The 27136-nt window shown below is 40.8% G+C and overlaps 1 protein-coding gene across 1 annotated transcript in view; it reads left to right on the top strand.

Annotated features, from left to right (window-relative positions):
• Positions 1 to 27136, top strand: part of CCDC171 (coiled-coil domain containing 171) — a 165349-nt gene that overhangs the window by 57123 nt on the left and 81090 nt on the right. Inside the window, exons 10-16 of the mRNA XM_062512985.1 lie at positions 1059 to 1162; positions 3925 to 4014; positions 5835 to 6035; positions 7966 to 8133; positions 9987 to 10175; positions 25536 to 26040; positions 26793 to 26909. Coding sequence (XP_062368969.1) covers positions 1059 to 1162; positions 3925 to 4014; positions 5835 to 6035; positions 7966 to 8133; positions 9987 to 10175; positions 25536 to 26040; positions 26793 to 26909 — 1374 coding nt within the window. The remainder of the gene's footprint in view (positions 1 to 1058; positions 1163 to 3924; positions 4015 to 5834; positions 6036 to 7965; positions 8134 to 9986; positions 10176 to 25535; positions 26041 to 26792; positions 26910 to 27136) is intronic.

The following is a 27136-nucleotide window of genomic DNA, read 5'->3' as shown; positions in this document are numbered from 1 at the left end:
GTTGTGATGGGAGTTATAATGATTTAGCCTTCCTGGATTTAAAATGCCAGAAATATTTTTTACTTTTGCAAAATAAGGCTGCTATTAGAGTCAGTAAAGATAGTTTTGCTTATAGAATATGTCTATAATTTACTACAAAGGAAGTGATAAATGCTTCTGAGGAATATGAATAATACTGAGAAGAATGGTCTCTCAATAATCTAGCATGGTTGTGGTGAAAAAAAGAGAAGTTTGTTCTTGAAAACTGAATATCAGCTGACATCCTGTGACCTGTCAATCAATGCAGTGTTGTTTTGCTTTCTTGGCACATTGTTCTATGCACTTTGAAATAATCAGACTTGTTCATATGTTGCTAATTAAGGCAACAAGATCAGAAGTCTCAATCTAAGGGTTTAATAAATAGCTTTAATGTGTATATAATGGATATATCAGATTTATAATTGAACCATTATACAGGACTCTGTAGATAGATAATTTTTTTTGTCATTTCCTTTACAATAAAATTCAAGATAATTTAAAATGTTTTAAAGTCCTCTCCAAGCATAACATAATCATGTGATCTTTGGCTCAGTAAGGCTTTAAATAAATGAAGTACAGCATTACTATATGCATGCTTAGTCACAACAGCAAAATAATGTCAAGAAAAGTGTAACGATCTTAAATTTCAGACAACATATTTTTCAAAGTATATAATTGTGTGGTTTTGAAGTTAGCTTGTCTGACTGAATTACACAGGCTTGACCGCAGTAGAAATAATATGTGAGACTGCATACCAAATGCATTAGGTATAAATGTAATCCAGAATTTACAGTTCTGTATCTTGTATTACAGCTTTTATACACTTTTTTATACACAGACACTTTTATACAAGTGTCTTTCAGCTATATTTGCTGTGAAAGCATGGCTATACAGCTGTATCTCTCATGACAAACAAGGCTGCTCTTCAGTGGTCCGTATTGTCACTGGAGCCCTAACTAATTCTAATACCTTGCATCCAGGGTGAGTAGTTTTCTCTCTGTGGCTTTAAGGCTTAATTTTCATTCCGTGTTTTCCTTCAGGCACTTGTGAGGACAAAGATAAACCTCTGAGCTGCTCTGTCATTGAGACTTTGAGGTGTACCTTGACAGCTTACCAGAACAAGCTGGAAGATATGTCTAATGAGGTAACACTTGCAATGTTTGGCTCTATATGTATTGCATTTGGCCTGCAGCAGTACATACACTTTGCTTGTAAAAAAGCAGCAGAAGAGTGGGAATGTTGAGTTGACAGCTTCAAGTATGCCCAAAGAAAAAAAATCTCTGTCACTACTACTTCTCTAAGCTTGCCCTACAGTGTAGTTTCACATTTGTGAGAACAGGGAAAAGAATTTTTTGTCTTTCTAGTTTAAAATGGTTTTCTTGTTCAATGCTTTGGGGTTATTTTTAAACAACGTTTAGGATAACAAGTCATTCATATATAGGATTTTATTTAAAAGATAATGATCTAAGAGGGTGGCTGCATATACTGCAGTGTTTCTAAATACACAATTGTTGAGCCTCAGTAGCCACTGCTATCAGTTATGTAAATGATCATGCTCCCCTCTACTCATAAAACTGGTGTAATTTTCTGCGGAGAGTATATTTTCAATGGATTCTCTTTGGGAGCTATTTTGCTGTAATTTCAATTAAAATAGCACTTTTAGAATACTGTCTTTAAGTTATCTAAGAAAATAATAGAAATATTTCAATTTTGGGAACCTTACCCTTGAAAAAAATCAGATGTTTTCCATGCAGTCTTACTGTCCTTTTATACCACTGACTGAGAAGTTACAGTTTTGCATTTATTTTGTTGTGTGTTTTGCTAGTCTAACTAAATTACTCCTCTTGGGTGTAAATGTTTTATTAATTTGTGGCTTTGATGGCTGTAGAAAGAAGTTAACTGCACCACTAAAACTTTTTGTTCAAACTTGTGATTAGTCTTTGAATAAAATTGGAAAATGCGGAAAGGCAAGGTGTGGTAGGATTGTAAATGTGCCAGCATCTATTTCAATTCTAGGTTTTGTCTTTTGTTTTGACAAATACATAGTCTAGCTAGTCACTCAACATGTTAAAAAAATTAAAAAGTAAAAAAAAAAAGTATATCAGCTTTGCTCCTTTTATTGGGAAAAGAATGGTCTCCCACAAGACCTTTGAGTTTGTTCAAGGGGCAGAAAAATAAGTGACCATGGAAACAATTATACTTTTTAAACAGTAAGCACTGTTAAGTCTCTCCCAGCGAGATAAGAGAACTGATGTGTATAGTCATTATGGAACTCTTCTGAGACTCAAGTCTGGAAGCTGAAGAGTAACTAGGAACATATTACCCACAGTGAATTGTTATTTGGGAGGAGGAGCATCACGTGATAGGCAGCGCAGTTGAAAAGTCGACTCAGCAGGCTTTGGCTTAGTGATGTGCTTTGTTGTGAAACTGTGCCAGAGACAGCAGTGGGGAGACCGAGGGGGTGGCTTCTAAGAAAGCAAAGAGAGTGTTCTGACAGAAAGAAGAATGAACTGTCAAGGAAAATGAATCGCAAGCAGAGCTGGACCAACAGATGACCTGCCACATGACTTCCCAGTAGGACTGTGTGTGACTGACCCTGAAGTTGTCATACAGAGCCAGAGATCACAGAGCACCTTTGTGGTGCGCAGAAAGGGCAGTGCTCTGTCCTTCTTGATTACCCCCGCCCCCACAGAGAATGCTGCTTTTGGCTTTTTATGTGTGAGATATGTTTAATAATAAAACTTTTTAATAATACAGTAATGCACAAGGGGACTATGAAGGGCACTGTGCAATGAAACTAGGATATTTTAATACCCAATCAGGAAGGTTTTCAGTAAGCAGCACAACAGTAAGCAAATTTTAGTGGTTCTCTTTACAAAAACATTTTCAACAGTATCCCACATATTGATGAATTTTTTAAGGTATATGTACACCTGTATGTATATGTGAAGTATGCTGGTAAACTTGTAATATGTAATTTTTAACTTAATGTGTTAAGCATTAGATTAAAAGATCTAGTTAGTTTGTGTGACTGAAAGGCATAGAAGTGTTTTGGGTTTTGTAGATAACTAGCTTCTGACTTTCTGTACAGTGCAGACACCTGAATATGTTTGGGGAGAGAGAAAGGACAAGTAAACCAATAAAAAGACTGGAAATATTCCAGTAGCATTCTTTAATTTACTGTAATTATTTCTAAGGGTTCTGCCAGGCTTCCTGACCTCAAAATATATATATATATATATAAATTTTTGAAAGTAATTAATACATTTTGTAAATGAGATACTCTGTTTCTGAGTTGCTCCTTAGTTGTTAGCAGTATCATAATATAAACAAAGATACAGATTATTTTAATATGTTGTTATCCTTTTTGAAAGTGGAAAGTGAAGCTAGTGCACATGATGGTACCTCAGTACACATTAAGTAACATCTGAGATGGTTGCTTTTAACCCTAGAGTAGTCACTGTGCTTCTTTGGAGCATTGCTGCTTTTTACAGTATGTGAGTACCATCCCATGCTCAGTAAAGAATCATGCTTGTAGCTGGATAATTTCTGCAAATGATCACTGACTGGAAAACTTGTATTCTTAAACCATTCCTCAGATCATTATCTGAATTTACTATGCTTTCAAGAGCATTTCAGAATCTGTGTTTTTGTCAGATATTTTGAGAGTTAATAGGATAGGTACTACTCCCACTACTCTTTATTTTAAATCATTATAAAAGAGTTATTTAGTGTTTTTGTAATGGCATGTTACTTTGATTGTATGGAATAAAAAAGCTCCACAAGGAATGCAAAGAAATTTTGTTTTTTTTTGCTTCCATATTCAAAATTCTTCCTTTATATTATATTGAATAGATCATTGCAGCCTTTCTGTAAAAGCCTGTTTGACTTCTGTATTTTTCACAGCTTGAGGAAACGAAGGCTTTGTGCAAAAAGGGGACAAATGAACTTGAGGTATCTGAGGAAAAAATGTGTGCTTTAAGACAAGACCTTAAGGTATGGTTTAATGAATTTAGCATAAAATTTGAATGTTCTGCAAAAAGTGTTGTTCTGGATTAAAAACATCTTTTTTTCTTATCACAGTAAGTCTCTGTATCATTGTGTTCTGCTGAGCAAAATAGTTTGCCTTGTAAGTTTGTGTGAAACAATGCTGCTTTATTCTGGTTACCACTATAAAGTAAATAATTTCAATGATTGCACATCTGAAATAATTAAAATACATTTATAAATGTGCAAATCATTGTTTGATATTGAAATCAGTATCAGTAATCTTTTTTAAACTGTTTTTCTCAAGAAAAGGGAAAGAGAATTTACCTTTGTGCATATGAAGGTATGCTTCATTAAAGTTGTCCATTCTTTTGTTAATTTTTTTTTTGTCTGTGTTTATCAGAAAGGCCAGTGTGTGTGATGTATCAAGTTGTCTTTAACAGCTGTAAAGTGTGCAGCCTAAAATTTCTTGGAGTAAGTTACCTGAGCTAAAAGCACTCTTTCCTTTAGTTTTGGAACAATCATTTTTTTTTCTGTTTTTGGCTGACACCACTTTTGTAATGCCCTGCCTGGTTAAATCAATAGTCAAGGGAGTGAGCAAGTCCTGAGGTTGTTTTTTAACTTAATCACCCAACTGGCAGTGTATTGTATTACTGCCAAAATAGAATGTCTGTAAACCCAGTGTTGTTCGGATTCTTTTGCTAAAGATATGCTGCTTTATGTTTTTTTGCAGTGTTTTTTGTGTAGCATTTGTTGAATCTTCCCATTAATGAATACTTGAGTATGATGTGTTGTCACCAGTCACAAACTTTGTTTACTAAATTATGTTCAGAAGATTAAGGGAGTCTGCTTCTGTTACATCATCTTTTATTAAAGTCATTTAAAAATTTTGCAACCCTTTGCAAGGGAGACTTGTATTCTTCATACACAAACTAAGCTTGCTACCCACACAGGGTTTTTATGCAGTATACTGTTTTTCATTCTCTCTAAATTTTTGGTAGTAATATTGTATAGATGATAAAAATCTAGATCCAGTCTGAAAGCATTTGAATTAGAAATTTACAGTTTCTTTGATATTTCAGTGTTTTCATTTAGAAGAATACAACATGCCATTTTCTGATGAATTTGGTGGTATCTTTGTATGATTTTATGGTCTATAAAGCTGTGATTTTATCAAAAATAAACAATATTTTCAGTTTGACCTTTTGCAAACTTTAGCAGTGCTGTAAATCCAGTGAACTGCACAATATTTTGGCTCAAAAGGGATAGTGTATTAAGTTCTATGTTTACCTGGTGAAATTTTGGTGCTGGTAACATAATTGTATTTATCACCATTTCTGAATATTACTTACTTCTCATGGTCAAGCCTCCAAAGAGAATACTTTTTTAAAAAAATCTTGCATGTAAAGAATACATAGGCAAAAGCAGCTGTGTTGCTTGCAGACTCAGCTCTAACAGATCAGGGGTTCACTTAAGAAAATAATATATCTTTTCAATGACTCTGAGAGCTTTGCACTCTGCAGAATATAAGTTGCATGCCTATGTTCTGCATCTCATTTCTGGGGGTAAGAGGGGACTGTGAAGATCACTGCATCATGGAGCCTTTATCTCTCAGAGGTGGATTTCCAATGCTGTCCAATTGCAAACTGTGAAAGAGGCCTATTGTCAATTTTGAAATTCTGTTCTTGAAAGATGAAGTCCACTTCGCCTGGAGCCTTGTGAATACTTGTGGTTATATGACTGTTTCAGGTGGTGAGCACTTGACTAAGGTAGCATTTTATAGGCTAATGTTTATACCAGCCTTTCTGTTACATTCCTCTGTTTTCCAGGAAGCTCAGGATACCATGGCTAATGCCAATAAAGAGTTAAACCATCTGCACGCTAAGTGTGCAGACAGAGAGACTTTAATAGAAACTTTAAAAATGGAACTACGGGATGTTCAGCAGTGCTGGGAGAAAGAGCAAGTACGTGCCACAGAATCTGAAAATGAAATCCAGAAGCTTACCAGGGCTTACCAGAAGGATATGGAGGTATTACTAGAGACAAGATGACTGTCAAAGAGTCTTTATTTAATCTCAGCTTTATACATTTACATACATCAGGTGGTTACTCTTAGTCTTAACAGATTTATGCCTAAAATATGATTTTAAGATACGTATTTTGAAATATGTATTTAATATCTACAGGATTTCAGTACATATTGGTTCTCCTTTCTTCTGTATCAGAACTAACAGCTTAATCATTCCATTTTAAATTTTTGAAAACAGAGTTTATTTAAAAAGCTGTGTCTGACAAACTTTTATTTATTTCTTTCAAATTAAAAGTTAACAAATATTTTACAGTTGAAAGATATAATACTGTCATTATCACGTATTAATTACTGATCAACATGGCAATTGATAGATACCAAATACAGAATTGAAGTATTTTTGCGTGCATACCACAAAACCTAGAAATTCTTACTTTTTATCATTTAGCTAACTATAGTGTGCTATATGTGGGAACGGTCCACAATCTCTTATTTCAGAACTATTATCTCGCTCCTTACATGTATTAACAGATGTTAATTTTGTTGCTTTTTCTGCCCAACAAAGCAATTCTGTACTAGCAGTGGCTAGTAGTAACTTGTAGTTGTTGTGCATATTGAGCTCATTACTTCCACAAATTTGGACATGGATGCCAACTGAGTAAAAAGGAAACATTCTTTCCACCTCTTTTACAGTCTGGTATTTAAATGGGGTCCACATGAAGCAGCTGGAATTGTTACACACATCAGATAATGATTAAAGTGGAGGAAACTAGAAGTCTGGCTATATTGTAAAGTCAGCATGTCTACAACCCTGTGGTTGCATTCAACATGTGTGAATTGATTTGGGGTCTTGGAATCCTGTTTCTCATGCTGAATGGATAATTATCATCCTAGTTTTATCACAGCTCAAACCAAAATGTAATGATGGTCGCACACTGGATTTTCCTTGGGGAATTCGTTGATATTAGAAACAAAGTTATAACTTAACTAAACCACAATTTATTTTTAATTGCCTGAAATACCATCAAATAACTGTGAGAAAATGCACCTAAGTGTAATGGAAAGGGCTCAGAAAAACCCTAGTTTCCTATCTCAGCCATCCATAATTTCTTAACGTAAAACCTCAACCAGGGCCCCTGGAAAACAATGGGAACTTTTGCAATAGCTTACAGACTTTGTTCTTGTGACTTTTGAGGTACAGCTTGTTATTACTGACTTAATCAAAATTGCTAAGTTGCATATATGTACAAAAAGTATTAAGGATGGAATTCCTATGTTTAGCTATTGTTGCTAAAGTTTATTTATAACTTACATCAATTGATTGTATTACTGACTAAAATCAGTGTAAATGAATGAGGCTTGGCTTGTGGAATTTAACTGATGAAGCTATAAGCCTATTTCGTCTGGCCATTTAGTCTCATATATAACCCAGTCAAAAACAAATTTAAAAAGACTTTAGAGTGATAGTTGTATAAATGGTGTGTTGTGCTGCCAAGCCAATCAGAGAATTTTCTGCATGCTCTGCAGTTGTTGCAAATGGATACAGTTTGACTATAACCGAAAGTTTTACCATAAATAAATAAATTGCATGTATTAATAGCATAGAATTTTTAATCTGTATCTACCACTATAGATAGCAGTTGTAGATGTAGTTGTAGATGTAGTTGTGATGACAGCAGGACCGTTCTGTATTTATATAAGTTATTTATATATTAAATCTGGATAGACACATTTTGTAAAAACTGTTTTTACATTCACTTTAATATGTATGACTGCAAATACTAACAATTGTGGTATTTTGAAAAAGGTTTGAGAATGAGTTGTTTGGGCTTTTTTCACTTGTATGTAGTTCATATTACTGCCCATGTGATGCACGTTTTTCAATTCTAACACTGTACAGATACAACATGTAATTTTTCCTTTTGTTTCAGGAGAAACTAACTTTCCTTCATAGCTTATACCAGCATTTAATAGCAGGCTGTGTGCTTATAAAACAACCAGAAGGCATCCTAGATAGATTCTCTTGGCCTGAGCTTTGTGTAGTCTTGCAGGAGAATGTTGATGCCCTGATCTCAGACCTTAACAGGGCTAATGAGAAGGTAAGTGTCCTTAGGCACCAGCTACCTCTATTAAATTCAGTGACATTTGTCTATATCGTAGTATCATTAAAAAGGACTGACATTCATCTTATTTCAAAAAGAATTTGTACGTTAATAATTCAATACCATTAATTATGGCTTGTCTACAACTCAGTTTGATGCCATTGCTGTGGGCATGTAAATGTGACTGAAGTCTGTATGAAGTCTCTAAGCTCCACTTTCAGTGCAGGACATGCTAATAGTACTAGCCAATATTAGCCACAGGGACCTAATTAAAAGAAAATAAATTAATCTTACTGATGAAGCAATTCAAAGAACTTAGTCATTTACACTAATAAAGCAAGTCTTTATTTTACCATAAAACTGAAACAAAATGCACTTACTCAAGGAAGATGGTCTTTAAATTATATGTTTATTATTCAGAGGTACTGTTTGAAAGAATGACAGTGTATTTTTTCATTTAATTGTAACTCATGGATTATAGAATTACATTAAAAACGCAAATGGAAAATACTTGTGTTTTTATAAAACGTTAGTATTTGCTATGGGGAGGAGTTATACTTTTCAGGATGTAAGGAAGCTTATGTGGCCTTTCTCTCCAGAAATCTCTGCATTTTTAGGAAAGAAAAGACTTCATTTTAAATAAATTAAACTGACTCCACAGACTGATATATGACAGTCTTTAGAATTTCACATCATTTTGAGGCTCCATTGATCAGGTCAGTCCTCAGACTAGTACACCAAGTTGGGAACTTTACTCTGCTGACATTTTTTGAGACATAGTAAGGGAAAATCTTCATTTGACATTTCTCACTTCAGGAGTGACCACTCTTCTGGGCTGAGTAAGATGCAGGGCTGGTTACAGTGAATTGTTTTAACTCTGCCCATCATTTAATAAATGCCCCAGCAGTCATTGGACCTACCCCTACCCCCTTACTAAAGGGGTAGGATAATATCTGGGTTACGAACATTGGATGTACTTTTCTACTTTACTTTTGAAATAAAGGAGGGAGTGGAAGAGAAGTGGCTGTGTTGTGGATGTTGTGTCATATTGTTTCTTGCTTTTTAATTTAGTGTGATTATTGATATTGACTGTGAGGTCTCTAGGGCTCTTTTCATGTACTTGCCAGCTTTTCAGGGATTTTGAACAGTATGTCACTTGTGTTGTACCCCCTTTCTTGCAAACAAAATTTTTCTCTTGCATTTCTGTGTGATGTATTTGAAAAGTAGATTGATGATACTCTCTAGTAATAAGGCATATTTAAAAATTATTTTTACCTTGATTCATTCCTCCATGTAATTTGCGTTGAAGTTACCAAAGTTATCCACAGAATGAATCCATTTGTGCTTGTTGAAAACAACTTCTGTATACTAAAATGTCCTGAAATTTTTTTAATGCTTAATAGTATCTGGAATGTTTTGGTTTTGCAGTAAAACAAAATTAAACTAAGAACTTTTTTTGGCATACTATTTGCAATTCATGCAAACTTCTAAGGGACTGGTATACTCAGATTGGTACTTCAGCAACACAAGATTTAATTTTAATGTGTAAAAAAAAATACATATAGAAGTGTCCAGTTCAGTTTTTCAACAAAGAGAGCAACAAATATCTGCAATATGGTACAATAATGGCAAAACCAAATCCAATTTTTGTTCATTTTGTTGCACAACTCAAGCATATAATCTGTCATGAAAGGCTTTTACTTGGTTTAATGAATATATTGAAGAAATTACAGTTTGGATTTTATGCTGGGATTGTCTGTGGTTGAATTGATATGCACATAATATGCATGATAAAGTAAGAAGGTGTTTAGAGAAGTAAAATATTTTCTTTATAAATGCTTGTCACACAGATATCTCAGCTAGAATATGTTTGTAAGAACAAGTCCAATACCATGAAGGAGCTTCAGCAGAGCCAGGAAGATGCTTTTAACAAAATGGCTGAACAGATGAAAGCACAGGCAAGCTGTTGGCAGAATGAAAAAAAGTATCTGGAACAGCAGTACTCAGGTCTCCTTGGGGAAGTTCATGCAAGGGCACAGGTATGGTGCTATGAACTTCTGATTTTTTTTTTTTCCTGTAAATATTTAATGGATTATTTCAGTAGTTTGAACCCCTATCCAGTTTAAGGTTGTTTAAAATTAAAAGAAAAAACCTGCAAATTCCGTGCTATTATTAACTTCATTTATAATACAAAATACATGTGTTTGTTAAAACATTCTAGAAGTGAATTGCCTAATTTTGCTTACAGTTGCTACTGATTATTTTTTTGAAAATGCTAAAACTGTAAGATTGAATTTGTTTGGTTTAAGAATTACATAGTGCAGCAGTGATTTTTCAGTGACATGATTTGCAAAGACTGTATAGAGTTACAGTAAAATGGTGTCATCTGGGGATAAATTTAGGTATATGCATTCTGACCCTAAAAGCCAATTAGCAGTGGTAGATATCAACAGTATTAGAGGGTGCAGTTACACAGATGATACAGTCGGTCAAAAGTGTAAACCGTTGGCACTGATTGTTGGAGAAATTATTTGCAATTTAAAATGTTCACTGTTATTCTACAACCACCATTCACTATCTTTTCAATCACATTCGTTTACCTGTATTTCAATAAAATATGTTGTGAAATTGTGGAAATAAGGTATGCCTTCTTAGCTATGCCTTCTTACTTGTGACTGCCACCTGCAACTTACTGTATCTGAAGAGTGCTATATTTTACTCAGACTTTAGTCTTGAAAGTCTTTGTGTGCTGAAATTTACATTTATGAAATATTATATTTACAGAGCAGTTTATGGTGAGTTCTTAGGATTGAGTTGTAATTTTTTTGATATTTTTGCTTGATATTTGCATTTCACATTGGATATTGACAAGGCTAAAAACATCACTATGAGTGGAATAAGTTTTATTCCACTTATATCCAGATTTATATTAAATTTCCCCAACATCTTGTAGTTTCAGCTTACGGCTTTCATTTGCTAACAAAAAGGGTGGTGGAATAAGGAAACTTAGTTTTAAAAATTTCATTTCCTTCCTAAAGAAAAAGTGGAGTTACACAGTTTAGATTTCTTCCTCCTGTTGGTGTTGGGTCATGTCTTTAAAAACTCTAGTGTTTTGTGACAAATAGGCGCTCTGCAGTACTGCACCATTCTTTGGGATGATGCTGAACCTCCCAGTCTCTGCTGCTGAATTGTAGAGATAGGATGTACTGAAAATGTGTCTCTTCTTTGTGTAGTGCGTCTTTTGGGAAAAAACTTCGCCTGTCAGCTTGCTGTGCAGGGTTACTGAATCACCGAAAGGGTGATGTTTTCTCTTAGAAACATCTGGGCATGTTTTTAACACAGGTTATATAATGTTGGAGTGCAAGCTGGCAGTTTTGCAATCTAGGTAGTGTGATGTCTGTATACACTTAGATGATTCAACGATCTCTTTTCCATCTTGTGTTCCAGTTTGTCTTCCTTACCATACAGTGTCAAACTGCCAAGAAGAAAGTCTAATTTCTTCTCAATTTCTAATTTGTGACTGACTTTCAATTTGCAAATACCTAATTAAGCCTTTCCTTTCCTGGCATCCATAGGGTCCTTAAATGTCTGCTGTTAGGGCTGTCTTAGTCCTGATTGCTCATTTTTCCTGGCTTTCCCATTTTACCTGTTGCATTCTGAGCAAGCTAGCCATTCATATTTGTCTGCAAGATCGGTGCTTTGTTTGACCAGAGGTGTGCAGACAGACTAATATCATAGCCTTATTTCCAAAGGAAACAAGGAAAAATGTGCCACAAGTTACAGAATGTCTTCAAAAGATCTTTAAGATTTACCGACTGCCAGCAATTACATAAAGATGCAGAATGCAATATTTAAATTTAATTAATTTTAGCAAGCTTTATTCATTAAATTTTATAGGAAACATATAATCAGTGCAAGTGGAATATAATTTGCCAGTATTTCATTGCACATCTGGGGGTCTCCTCACTCTAGGACATTCTAGCACTACAAGGAAACTGTAGCAATTTGCTACATTTTCCATTCAAAGATCTGAGTGTTAATTGCAAGCACTTTAGTGAAATAACCCCTTGTAGGGTTTAGTTCCATTCTGAAAAGGGAAGGTGAGTGATTCTTGCTGTCCTGCACCAACCTAATGGTACATCATGGGATGCTTCCTTGTATTTTTAACTTTGTCTTCAACCAGCATTCCGTGACTACTTCTGGATATTTTCTCCTTAGAGGTCCTGGGTTGAGACTTCTTTAGTCTTTAAATTGTTGACATGCGTGTGAAAGCAAACCATAGAATGTGTGTCAATTCACACTCTCAAGAGTTAGCAGAGAGCTCTAACTGCACATCAGTGTAAGTAAGGTATCTTGAAAATTATTGTTTTGGTTTATTAGAATTGCAGTAGACAGGGCTTTTCAGAATGGTCTCCTTATAATTAAAATGCTGCAATATCTGAAGGTTTTAGTGGCAGTGATACCTACTACTGCTTCTGTCCCCAGCCAGTACTGTTCAGGGTCCCTGGCTCCACAGTAGGATCTGTGAATGTTAATAGGTACTACCTCACAGCTGGTACTGTAGATCAGATGGATGGTGTAATCAGAATGCAGTTTTACTGTTTTTCTAGAGAAAAACAGAAATTCCCAGAGTAACTTTATCACAGATCAGCACTAAACAAGGCACTCTGTATATACCACTCTTTGTCAGTGGTCTCATGTTTGGAGAGTCAGTGGAGCTTAAAATGCATATCCTTTTTCTTTGCCTTTTGCAGCAGGAGTCTAGTCCTCTTGATTTGATAGTGTGCCATTTTGAAAATGTTACTATGCCTGTTCCTTAGCCTCACACAAATTATTTATTATTTATAGTCTCGTAGGAAATGTCTTCTGAATTCTGAGTTGTTGCTTTTTTATTATATAGTCATTTATTAATCTGTCCCCATTTTTTTCATTGCAGCCACTTAAAATAGAAGGGTTTTGTTCTGATGTGCAAAAACATATTGTGAGAGAAAATACTGTAACTACTTTTAAAATGTCAATTTCAACAGAAAAATAAAAGGTTTGCTAAATAGTAATAGGAAGAAGTCTCCTGGGGAGAAAAAAAAAAGTGTTGGGTTGTTTTTGTTTTTTTCTTGGTTGGAGGCCTTTTACAGCAAGACAGGTGAATTAGATAGAGGATGGGGTATATGGCCATTATACAAAAAGTCACTACAATCAGTGCAAAGGGAGGAAGAGAAGTGTGTGTAACTGTACTGGTCCTGACCTACCAGGTGCCTTTGGTTTGAATGTCTGGTTCATGTACTTAAAACACAGCAAAGGGAGGACAGGACTGTTGATGTTGGTTATAGGTAAAGCTGTATATATATGTATATTTGCATATATATATATATATATATATATATCTTTGGAAAAATAAAACAGCTGAACTACAGAAATCACTGACTCACAGAATCACACAATGGGTTGGGATGGAAGGGGCCACAGTGGGTCATCTGGTCCAATTCCCCTGCTCAAGGGAATCATCCTAGAGAACCTTGCACAGAATTGTGTCCAGATTGTTGTTAAACATCCCCAGTGATGGACACTCTAGAACCTTTTTGCCCAATCTGTGCCAGTGCTTGGTCACTGCACAGGAAAGAAGTTCCTCCTTTTGTTCAGATGGAACTTCCTGTGTGTCAGTTTGTATCCGTTGTCTCTTGTCCTATTGCTTGGCACCACTGGGCAGAGCCTGGGTCCATCCTTTGACACCCTCCCTTTAGATACTTGGAGACACTGATGAGAATCACAGCATTGTTAGGTTTGGAAGGAACCTCCGGAGCTCATCTAGTCTAACCCCCATGTCAAGGCAAAGTCACCTAGGGCAGGTTACAAAGGAATGCATCAAAGTTTTTGAATGTCTCCAGAGAGGGAAACTCCACAGTCTCCCTGTGTAGCCTTTGCCAGTGCTCTGCCACCCTCAGTGTAAGGAAACTTTTCCTCATGTTGAGGTAAAACTTCATGTGCTTTAGTTTTTGGCCATTGCTCCTCATCCAACATCAGTGTTGGCCACCACTGAAAAGAGTCTGGCACCATCCTCCTGGCACCCACCTTTGAGATATTTCTATGTATTGATGAGATCCCCTCTCAGTCTTCTCTTCTCAGTCTTCTTCTTCTCAGACCAAACACACCCAGCTCCCAGAGTCTCTCCTCATCAGAGAGCTGCTCCAGACTCCTGATCATCCTTGTGGCCCTCCACTGGACCCTCTCCAGTAGCTCCTTGTCTCTCTTGTGCTGAGGAGCCCAGAACTGGACACAGCACTCCAGGTGTGGCCTCACCAGGGCTGAGTAGAGGGGGACGATCACCTCCCTCGACCTGCTGGCCACTCTCTTCCCAGGGCACCCCAGGATACCATTGGCCATCCTGGCCACAGGGGCACTGATGGCTCACGGACAACTTGTGATCCACCAGGAGCCCCAGGTCCTTCTCCACAGAGCTGCTCTGCAGGAGCTCAGCCCCAGCCTGTGCTGGCACTTGGGGCTGTCCCTGCCCAGGTGCAGGACCTGGCACTTGCCCTTGTTGAGCCTCATTAGGTTTCTCTCTGCCCAACCCTCCAGCTGATCCAGGTTCCATGGAATGACAGCAGAGCCCTCCGGTGGATCAGCCACTGCTCCCAGTTTAGTGCCATCAGCAAACCTGCTGAAGGTGCATTTGATCTCTTCCTCCAGGTCATTGATAAACAAATTCAATGAGATTTGATCCTTGTGAATATCACTGACTGCAGGCCTCCTGCTGGATTCTGGCCCACTGATCATGACCCACTAAGCTCCGCTGTTGTCAGTTCTTGATTTACCCCAGAGTCCTTTCATCTAACCCACATTTCCTGTTCTTACCTGCAAGGATGTTGTGGGAGACAATGTATATGAGGTTCCCTCTCAGTCATTTCTTTCTGAGGCTGAACAGGCCCAGCTCCCTCATTCTATTGTAAGAAAGGTGCTCCAGTGCCTTTGTCACCATCTGTTGGACGTGCACCAGGACCTCCATGTCCCTCTTGTGGGAGAGGAGGAGCCCAGAACTAGAGAAAGCCACATATGTAGCCTCACTAAGGCTGAGTAGAGGGGCAAGATCACCTCCCTTGTTGTCCTGGATATGCCTGGCCACGTTTAATTCCAGATGCAGCTTGACCTTCCTTGTCTCATTTCTACTTACTCTGGCAACCTCTCTGTCTTCATTCCAAGTGGCCTGACCCTCTTTCCCTTGCCTGTGTATTTCCTGCCTGGGTAATGACAGTTCTTCATTTGATCATTCATGTCAGCCCTTTGCCTAGCTTCTTGTGCATCAGGATGTGTTGTTCTTGAGCCTGAAGGAACTTATCCTTGCATATCAGCCAACTGTCTTGTGCCCCTCTTCCCTGCAGGGGCTCTTCCTGTGGGATTGTTCCAAGAAGATCCCTGGAGAGGCTAAAGTTAGCTCTCCTGAAGTCCATGGTTACCATTTTATTTGCTGCTCTGCTTCCTCTTCCCCTGATGCTGAAGCCCCCAGCTTTCACATCCCCAACAAACCTTCCCTGTTAGAGTGAGTTTGAGCAGCACAACATTCCTTGTGGGATCCTCCACTGCCTGTGACAGGAAGTTGTCACAACTGCTTCTCAAGAACCTCCTGGGCTTTTTGTGTTTCATGGTACTGGTTCTGCAGCAGATATCAGGGTAGTTAAAGCCCCCCACAAGAACCAATGTCTGTGACTCTGAGGCTGCTTTGTGCTGTCTGTAGATGTCATCTACCTTCTGCTGCTCAGGTGGCCTGTAGCAAACACCCACAAGTGTCATCCCTACTGATCTGCCTTTCTATCCTGACCCATAAGCCCTTGACTCACTCATCATCCACTCTAAGACAGAGATCCATACATTCCAGGTGTTGCCTCAAGAGAGGGTAACTCCACCACCTCGCCTTCTTCCTAAGTAGCCTTTCCTTTATTACAGCATTCCAGTCATATGAGCTCTCCCACTACATTTTTAATTTCTAAGGTCAGAGTCCTCTGACTGTGCACTGATCTCTAGTTTCTGCTGTTTATTCCCCATTCTGTGTGCATTGGTGTACAGGCACTTCATGGAAGTATTTGATTGTGTTGATATCCCAGTGGGGGTACATAGTCTGTCTTCTGGTTATATCTTTTGATGCTTGTACACTCTGGAGACTTCCCCTCTTAAGCCTTCTTTTGCTGATTGGGTGGTCACTGTAATTTTCCCCTTCCCACACCTTTTTGCTGTTGAGCCTGGCCCTGTACCATTCCCCCTTTAAATTGAGTTTAAAGGTCTTCAGTGAACCCTGCTAAGTTTATTTTCCCTCTCTGAGGCAGGAGGATCTCATTCGTTATCAGCAGATTCAGTGCCATATAAACTGACCCATGACCAAAACCCCACAAATTCTGATAATAACACCACTCTTGAAGCTTTATGTTCCTCTGTGGGATTTTCCTGGATTTTGCCCCATCATTGCCTGCAACTGAAAGGACAGAAGAGAGCACAGCTTGTTCTCCAGATCCCTTGACAAGTTATCCCAAGGCCCTGCGGTCCCTCTTGACATTCACAGCCTTTTTATTGGGACTTTGTTGCTACTCACTGTCCTGGTTTGAAAGACAGGTGTTTGCCAAGGAAAGCAGAGGCTTCCCCTTGGACTGAAAAAAAAATGTGATTCTTCCGATTATTATAATTTTGGAATTAAGAGAGCTCTCAGGCAAAGATATGGGGGTAGGAATAACAGTTCTTTACTAGTATATCTAACAAGACAGACAAGAATAACAACAGTTATGAAATTACCCACAAACAGAACAGTAACTCAGTCCCAGTGTTTTTTGGCTGCAGGCACCTTTTCCCTGAGCTGCAGTTCCCGGTGCTGGGGGCGGGCGGGTCCCGCAGAGCTGCAGGAGGGCTGGGGGTGATGGCAGCGCTGTCCCAGGGGGGGAGAGAGATGGAGAGAGAGCTCTCCGCTCACGGTGTGGGTCCTGGTGCTCAGCAGAGTGCTGGATGGTGGCAGGTTACAGCGAGAAGACAGCAGGGCAGGGTCCGATGGTGGTTTCCCGACAGTGGGATGGGACAGAGAGGCAGGAGGCAGCGATCGTCCTTCTCATCCGAACTCCGCGGGGGAAATGGGCCGAGGCCCAGCCTTCCGCTTCCTCTTCTGGCTGCTTGAATCTCGCGGGGTTTCTCTCTTCCCTCCCGTCCCCTCCCCCTTGTCACCAGGGCCCAGTCAACAGGTATCTTAGCATGACAATGGGGAAAATTCCACAGAGGGAAAAAGGGAGAGAACCAACCCCCAACATTATCCACCCCGAATTTTCCCCTACCATCATGCCAAATCAAATTAAAATCTTCAAATTATAGACATCCATACAGTTACAGATACAGGCACAGTATTGTAGGTAGTTCACCCTAAAACAAGGTCTCCTTGGGGTATGCATCTGGTCTTTCCATCCCTTTGCATGACCCACCAGGTACAACCTGGCCCTTGAGCAAAAAGCACCCCCCGAATTGGATTGTCTTTGCTGGAGGCAGGGTTCACCCAAACAGTTTTTCCTAGCATACCTCTCATATGCACCACTGGAACCTTGTCCCCATCTGGTGTTCTCAAGGGCTCAGACTGGGCAGGGCCTGCTCGATTAGTGGAACCTCGGGTGTTCACTAACCATGTGGCCTTTGGTAGATTAATCTCCCAGTTTTTGAAAGTCCCCCCACCCAGTGCTTTCTAGGTGGTTTTAAGCAGCCCATTGCACCGTTCCACTTTCCCAGCCGCTGGTGCGTGATAAGGAATGTGGTACACCCACTCGATGCCGTGTTCTCTGGCCCAGGTGTTTATGAGGCTGTTCTTGAAATGAGTCCCATTGTCTGACTCAATTCTCTCAGGGGTACCATGTCTCCAAAGGACTTGTTTTTCCAGGCCCAGGATGGTGTTGCGGGCAGTGGCATGAGGCACAGGGTAGGTCTCCAACCATCCAGTGGTGGCTTCCACCATGGTCAGCACGTAGCGCTTGCCTTGGCGTGTCTGAGGCAGTGTGATGTAGTCAATCTGCCAGGCCTCCCCATACTTATATTTGGACCACCGCCCCCCATACCAGAGGGGCTTCACTCGCTTGGCTTGCTTGATGGCAGCACACATCTTACAGTCATGGATAACCTGGGAAATACTGTCCATGGTGAGATCCACCCCTCGGTCTCGTGCCCACTTATAGGTAGCATCTCTGCCTTGGTGACCTGAGGCATCGTGGGCCCATCGAGCCAGGAACAACTCTCCCTTGTGTTGCCAGTCTAAGTCTATCTGTGACACCTCTGTCCTTGCAGCCTGATCTAGTTGCTCATTGTGTTGGTGCTCCTCATTAGCCCAACTCTTGGGGACATGGGCATCTACATGACGGACTTCTACGGGTAGCTTCTCTACCTGAGTGGCAATGTCTTTCCACTCATCAGCAGCCCAGATTGGTTTTCCCCTATGTTGCCAGTTAGCTTTTTTCCATCTTTCCAGCCAGCCCCACAGAGCATTGGCTACCATCCATGAATCAGTGTAAAGGTAAAGCTTTGGCCACTTCTCTCTTTCAGCAATGTCCAGGGCCAGCTGAACAGCTTTGAGTTCAGCAAGTTGACTTGATCCACCTTCTCCTTCAGTACCTTGTGCAACCTGTTGTGTGGGGCTCCATACGGCTGCTTTCCACTTGCGGTTCATCCCCACGATGCGACAGGAACCGTCAGTGAAAAGAGCGTAGTGAGTTTCATCTGCTGGCAGTTGGTTGTATGGCGGGGCTTCATCAGCCCGGGTCACTTGTTCTTGCTCCTCTTCATCGGCAAGACCAAAATTTTCACCTTCTGGCCAGTTTGTAATTATTTCCAAAATCCCAGGGCGATTTGGGTTTCCGATACGGGCGCGCTGTGTGATGAGGGCAATCCACTTGCTCCATGTGGCATCGGTGGCGTGGTGGGTAGAGGGGACCTTCCCTTTAAACATCCACCCCAGCACTGGTAGTCGGGGTGCCAGGAGGAGCTGTGCTTCTGTGCCAATCACCTCTGAGGCAGCTTGAACTCCTTCATAAGCAGCCAAGATCTCCTCTGTTGGGGTGTAGTTGGCTTCAGACCCTGTGTAACTTCGGCTCCAGAATCCCAGAGTTTGGCTTCGGGTCTCACCAGGTACCTTCTGCCCAAGGCTCCAGGACAAGCCCTTGTTCCCGGCTGCAGAGTAGAGCACATTCTTCACCTCTGGTCCCGTCCTGACTGGGCCGAGGGCTACAGCATGAGCGATCTCCTGCTTGATCTGGGCAAAGGCTTGCTGCTGCTCAGGGCCCCAGTGGAATTCGTTCTTCTTCCGGGTGACCAGGTAGAGAGGGCTGATGATCTGGCTGTACTCAGGAATGTGCATTCTCCAAAAGCCTATGGCACCTAGGAAAGCTTGTGTTTCCTTCTTGTTGGTTGGTGGAGACATCGCGGTGATCTTATTGATGAACTCAGTGGGGATTTGGCGCCGCCCGTCTTGCTGCTTTACTCCCAGGAACTGGATCTCTCGGGCAGGACCTTTGACTTTGCTCCTCTTGATGGCGAAACAGGCTCCCATCAGAATCTGGATGATCTTCTCTCCTTTCTCAAATACTTCCATTGCCGTGTTCCCCCACACAATGATGTCATCGATGTATTGCAGATGTTCTGGAGCTTCACCCTTTTCCAGTGCAGCCTGGACCAGTCCATGGCAGATGGTGGGGCTGTGTTTCCACCCCTGGGGCAGTCGGTTCCAGGTGTACTGCACACCCCTCCAGGTGAAAGCAAACTGAGGCCTGCACTCTGCTGCCAGAGGAATGGAGAAAAATGCATTGGCAATGTCAATGGTGGCGTACCACTTTGCTGCCTTGGACTCCAGCTCCTACTGGAGTTCCAGCATGTCCGGCACGGCAGCGCTCAGCGGTGGAGTCACTTCATTCAATGCAAGATAGTCCACAGTCAATCTCCATTCTCCGTCAGACTTGCGCACAGGCCAGATGGGGCTGTTGAAGGGTGAGTGGGTTTTGCTGACCACCCCTTGGCCCTCCAGCTCACGGATCATCTTGTGGATGGGAATTACAGCATCTCGATTTGTCCTGTACTGCCGGTGGTGCACTGTGGAGGTGGCAATTGGCACTTGCTGCTCCTTCACCTTCAGGAGTCCCACTACAGATGGGTTCTCTGACAGTCCAAGCAAGGTGTTCAATTTCTTAATGTTTTCTGCCTCTACAGCAGCTATTCCAAAAGCCCACCTGAGTCCCTTTGGGTCTTTGTAATAGCCATTCCTGAGGAAGTCTATGCCTAGAATACACGGTGCCTCTGGGCCAGTCACAATTGGATGCTTCTGCCACTCCTTCCCAGTCAGGCTCACCTCAGCCTCCAGCAAAGTCAATTCCTGTGATCCCCCTGTCACCCCAGCAACAGAAACAGGCTCTTCCCCCACATGTTCTGATGGTATTAGGGTGACCTGTGAACCAGTGTCAACTAATGCCCTATGTTTTTGTGGCTCTGATGTGCCAGGCCATCAGATCCACACCTGAGTCCTGGGTCAGGGGTCCCAAATTCCTTGCCTCAGTACCATCCAGCTGCACACCTGTACCCATAAGGTCCCAGACCCGCAGTAACCACGTTGTAAAAGCCTCACGGCCCCTTCGTACAACATCTTCACGCAGATTACAGAGACTCTCGTACGACAGGGACTCTGTGACGATCTCAACCTCTGGCTCCCCTGCTGGTTGTGAGGGCCCTGCTTTCTGATCATTATTATTTAGGTGCTTTGTTTTCACCTTAGACTTTCTAGTTTCCACGGGGTAACTGCTGCTGGTTGTGAGTGCCCTTGCAGTTCAGCTGGAGCCTGGAGAGATGTAACATCTGTGGGTTCCACTGCTGCACCATCAGGTTCTCCCTCTTTAAGACAGGGGGAGAGTTTCTCAAGAGCTGGGGAAAGGTACTCCTTCAGCATTTGGCCTATCTCCTTCACTAGAAACCCCACCCACTCTGGATGGTTCCTTTCTGAGGTGAGCTCTGGGGCAGAATCAGGCTCAGGGGCAACATCCTTAACCTCTGGGGCAGAATCCTTAGTCTCTGGGGCAGAATCCTTAGTCTCTGGGGCAGAGCCAGGCTCTGGGGCACGGCCAGGCTCTGGGACAGGATCCCTATTCCTTGGGGGACACATCAGGGTTGTCATCCAAGTCAATCTCCCCTCATCTCAGAATGTTAAATAGAACAGGTTTACAAGGCCTATTAGCAATGTCAGCCACTGTATGATATCATTACTGCTTAGAAGAGATTTGAACCCCTCAAAAGCTGGTGGAGCAGACCCAAAAAACTGTGTAAGGGGTTGGGACAAAATTTTTCCTGGTGTCATATCCTCACAGTATGTACCATTATTAAAGTAACCCCAAAAACATACAGTTAGAGTGTGATAGCTCCGAATCCATGTGCCCACCTTCCAGAGGAAGTTAAAAATCCATGAATTTCTCACGTTATCAGCCCACAAAAGGAGCTGGATAATAGTTACAGCAGCCTGAGTTATAGGACCCATGTTCAAGTAAGGGATAGCAAATGGGAGAGATAGAGCTGTGGCCACATGGAGCCCAAAGCACGGTAAGCTGGACAACATGATGCCACCTAACACAAAACTGAGGTAACTCAAGAACTGTTATTCCTTTTTCACCCTTTTCTCTCAATGCCCTCGGGCCCCACGTTGGGTGGCCAAAATCTGTCCTGGTTTGAAAGACAGGTGTTTGCTAAGGAAAGCAGAGGCTTCCCCTTGGACTGAAAAAAAAATGTGATTCTTCCGATTATTATAATTTTGGAATTAAGAGAGCTCTCAGGCAAAGATATGGGGGTAGGAATAACAGTTCTTTACTAGTGTATCTAACAAGACAGACAAGAATAACAACAGCTATGAAATCAGCCACAAACAGAACAGTAACTCAGTCCCAGTGTTTTTTGGCTGCAGGCACCTTTTCCCTGAGCTGCAGTTCCCGGTGCTGGGGGCGGGCGGGTCCCGCAGAGCTGCAGGAGGGCTGGGGGTGATGGCAGCGCTGTCCCAGGGGGAGAGAGAGATGGAGAGAGAGCTCTCCGCTCACGGTGTGGGTCCTGGTGCTCAGTAGAGTGCTGGATGGTGGTAGTTCACAGCGAGAAGACAGCAGGGCAGGGTGCGATGGTGGTTTCCCGACGCTGGGATGGGACACAGACGGTGATCGTCCTTCTCGTCCGAACTCCGCAGGGGAAATGGGCCGAGGCCCAGCCTTCCGCTTCCTCTTCTGGCTGTTTGAATCTCGCGGGGCTTGCTTCTTCCCTCCTGTCCCCTCCCCCTTGTCACCAGGGCCCAGTCAACAGGTATCTTAGCATGACAATGGGGAAAATTCCACAGAGGGGAAAAAGAAAGGGAGAGAACTAACCCTCAACACTCACCTGGTAAACAGGTAATGGGTGGTGATCAGTTGACTATACCACTGGGAAGTTTCTTGGTGGTGTCTCTTAATTGGGCTGCATGGAGGCAACATACTTCTGTATAGGTTAATTCTGGTTGGCATATTGGGCTCTCCATTTCTCTAAAAAGGGGATCACCAATTACTACTATCATTCTTTTTTTCTTAATTGAGAAGGTCATGATGTAGGAGGTAGGCTGCCCTGTCTTAGACAATTGGTCCGGCCTAGGTGGTCTTTCATCCGTGTTCTCATTTTCCTTATTCTGAGATTCCAGGGCTTCATAACTGTTGTATAAGGACACCTGGGAAGGTGAAGTAGTTTGGGAGGGGATTCACTTGCCCCTCCCTCCCCTTCCCCCACCCAAGGAGAAACGTGTTTCCATACACCTCTTGTCTCTAAAGTCCCCTGCTGCCTGGTGGTGAGAGGGTGGGGGATCCACTGCTTTATGTGAAGTGGACAGTGGGTGCATTTGTCTGAGATATAGTAGAGCACAGCTTCCTCAGCTGCCTTAATACTTCTTAGTCTTCAGGCTTTGTAAGTCATCCATCTGATCACAACTCACACAGCTGTGGTCTCTGCTGCCCTGAGAACAGTGCCAGGCTCCATCATTCCCTGCAGCCTGAGACCTGGACCCTTGCATGGTTTTTACTCCATTTGGGCTATCCCATCCTTTCTGGTGTGCACAGAGGAAGTACCTTTTCTCCAAATGAACACCACACATGAGATCTATCACTGAGAGGGAAGATCACCAACTGATCTAAGTGCTTGAGTTGGCAGTGCCTCAGTGCCCTTCCTGCTTGCCCTGGCTGTGCAAACAGTGTCATGTTGCCATGGCTCATGCCCTATTTGCACTCTCTGTTCATTGCATTTCTGCTTGCTTGCCCTCCCTGGGGGCAACATAGGGATAGGCCCTATCCCTTCTGCTGCCATCTATGCTCAGAGCTCCAAAAGAAAAACCTTTTGAAGTCTCTGTGTCATTATATTTCTAGTTTTCAGTTCTGCTTCCATGCCAGAATAAAGGGTAAGGGTGTTGTAAGACATAGGAAAGAATAGTTTTTCTAGTAGCACCCACTTTTTAAAGGATTCTTGGAATTGATGAACCTCTGCAACCCAGTGAGGTGCCCCTCAGAGCTCAAATATCAAAGGAAACCAGCTTGCCAATGTTTAGGAAGAAAAGTCCATGTTTCTTTCAAGAGCTGTGCTTTTAAGGTTTAAAGAAAACTCTAGAAACAGTGCCTGATATAGCAAGAGAAATTATTAGCCAGTAAAAGAAAGAAGGCCTAGTTTTTTTGCAAAACTTACATTTCTGAAGTCAGAGGTTATTTTATTTACTTTTGCATATTACCATATCACAAAAAGCATTAAAAAAACCACTTTAATTAGCAAGAGCACTGAATGTTGGTATGGCTGTCCAACAGCCCTGTAGGGATCATAGTTTGTTTGCCTGAACATTGGCCTTTCACCTGTGATGGCCAGAAACCACTGGTTGTTTTCTAAATTTGGCTTACCTTTTTGGTTCCTTCCAGTCATACTATCAGGATTTTATCTATAAAAATAAAACACTGTAAATAATGCAGTAGGATTGAAAATATTGTTCATATTCATACTTTATTTCAGCATAGTAAAATGACATATGTGGCCTGTAAATTGCATTTTGAAATTAAATCTTGTAGTGGCATACTCTATTTTTGTATCACTTGAAGTATTTTAATAGCATTATAAATTCTTACCCTTTCTAAAAAATTGTAAAATATTTATTTGGTCAAAGACATTTTGAATTGACTAGGGCACATCTCTATGCATGGAAGAATCTTCTATTTTCATTCTAGGGATAGCTGTGTATATTTTTTCCCCCTTTTGTGCAGAATGGAGGAGGGAAAAGAAACTAGGGTGCCCTGCTCACCACTTGTTTGGGACCTGTAGCAAACAGAATGCAGGAGAACATGGCTGGATGATTCTTTTTAGACCACTGCTAACAGGAGTAATGTCATTCCACATTCAACAAAATTGTCTATAGCTCTAAGAGAGGTATCTGAAACAGCACAATCCTCAATTTCTTTGTCATATGGGCTTGTAATTACATCTATGTTTGTCTTTTTACGACCATATACTGTAGCTGAAGCATTAGCATTTACCTTGAGCTTATGCATTCATTGTGAACCGTGCCTAAAATTTATTATCTCCCTATACCAGTGGAGCCTGTTTAAATGTAGTCACTTTTTGAATCACAGCAGGCTCTCATGCATCAAGAACCCAGTTTAAGTCTCTGAGATGACTTACAGATCCCAGCATAGTGTCTTGATTCCAGTGCTGCATCCTCTAACTGTAGCCCTGGCATTTCCTGAGTTGTTACCGTCTTCATTTCTCTATATCAGTCTCTATCCCTCTTTCTCTCTTTCAGGGCATTTAGAGGGAAAAAATGTTCTGCAACTTAAATAGATGTATAATGGCACTGGGCAAAATAAAAACATCTATATTGCACTGCTCTTTTGAAAACTCAGTTCTGTATGAGACCTAATTAATCTGTGAATATATAAGTAGGGGGTTGATTGCAAAGTAATTAAGAGATCACCTTTACTTCCCCTTTTCCAGCTGCTGCCAATCTGTCTACATTTATGTTCCAGAGCCATCCTTATTTTTTTCCTCTCCCTTATAGTAACTTTTTTTCTGCTTTATGGAATGATGTTCTTTCTGAAATTGGAGCATGCAATTGCTTTCTGTTAAGTCAACTCATAGAACTGTATTGTGGACAAGCAGGTGCAGGCTGTTGGAGTACTAAGGTTTATCATCAGGAACCAGAAATCCATTTGTAACTGCTTTCCTAATAATTCCTAATAATATTTGTTCCTTTAGTGTATTACTTGAATGTGAAGAAAAAAATTATTTTCTTTTGTCTTTTGTCTAGGTAAAAAATGATTTTGTTAAGTAAAAAAACGTATTAATATTTCTTCTGGTTTTGTTTGGTTGGTTTCTTTCCCCTCTTACCCCAGGAATACCAAGAAATAGCAGAGAAAAATAAGGAAAAAATTTATGTCCTTGAAAAAAGTCAAGAGCAATTGACTCTTGAAAGCATCTCTGTGAAGAGGATGTTAACACAGTTTCAGAAGGAGCATTCCTCACTCCTGGCAGCCTGTGCACTATTGGCAGGTGCCCTGTACCCTCTGTATGGCCGATTGTGTGCTATGTCTTCCCAAAGAGACCTTCTTCAGGATCAGGTGAACATTTATGAATTAGTGAACCAGAAGATTAGAACCCTAATTCATGCACTCTCTGATGATAAGGAAAACAGTCAAGATGAAGCAAAACTAAAGAAAAGAAAATCCCAAGGCCTGATTTATGTATTCCGAAGAGCTGTGATTGCAGTTTTGGCAGCCAACAGACTTAAAGTTTTAGCACATTCTTCTAGTTCCCTCTTCACCTGGACAAATGGCTTAAAAGAAGGCATTGGAATTCCAGTTTGTGTAGGAGAATCCAAAGGCAAGCGTAATCTGCCAAGTAAGCTAATTTTTTTTCTTCTTCGATAAATGTTGTGTCAAATGACATGGCTAGTGAATAACATAGAATAGTATTATTTATAATAGGGTGTGAATACAAATTTAATGCCATTTTAACAAATATAATTTCCAAAATTGTAATTTTTAGATAACTTGAAAAATGTAATTTCCCCTAAAAGGAAATGCTTATTCTGTTTTAGCAATGCAAGTAAAGTTGCAGCTACACACATGAGCTCCCATTGTTTGATATCCTCAATATTTGCATTGTACATTTCAGAACTAGGTGCTACTGCATCTGTTCTATGTGATACATTTCTGGAGATGTTTCTTCATATGTTGGTGTTCCTACACCAGTGTATTTTTTGAAAAATTATATTCTCTTTTAGTAATAACTTGTAGTGCTTATTTCGTACTGAAAAATGCGAAGAAGTTTCTTACTGATTCAGGTAAAATATTAGTGTAGGATTTCTGGATTTCCTTTAGAGGTTATGTAGTCTTCTTGTCCCTTTCTGTTCCCAAACCAGCTCATGCATCCCCTACAAGGAAAAATGGTCCAAAAATGCTTTCCAAACTAGAAGATTCATCTGCTTTTCTGGTTTAGGTCTTGTGGAAGCATATTTAATGCAGTCTAAATTGTCCTGAAAATAGTCTGTGGCTGATGTACTTTTAGCTTTAGTCAATTTCTGAAAGAGAAAGTAGTGTGCATAATCTAAGTGATTCAGTTATATTGGTAGTTACAATTCTATTCCACAGGTTGTGAAGAGAAAGAGCTTGACTGTGTGGAAGCACTCAGCTGGTTTGCTAGTTCCAACCTCCTTGCTGCAATAATCAGTTCTGTCACTGAATTACAGGATGTTATTAACAAACCAGGTAATTTAAAAAGTATATTCTTGTAGTTGAAGATTAAAAAAATAACCAGGATGGTTACATCATTTTTAGGATATATTTAAACCATTTTGGATCAAATCTCCTGAGAGCTGTATTGATGGAACAGATTGAATTTTCTTTAATTTGTGATATGATACTTTATCCTTTCAGTATATAGAGTCATGGGAACAGAAGGCTGGAGAGTGCTTTTAGAAAGAATATGTACTGTT

The sequence above is a fragment of the Cinclus cinclus genome, chromosome Z (assembly GCF_963662255.1).
Source record: "Cinclus cinclus chromosome Z, bCinCin1.1, whole genome shotgun sequence".
Taxonomy (NCBI): Eukaryota; Metazoa; Chordata; class Aves; order Passeriformes; family Cinclidae; genus Cinclus; species Cinclus cinclus.
The sequence above is the reverse complement of the archived record's forward strand: the minus strand, read 5'-3'. Positions and strand labels throughout refer to the sequence as shown.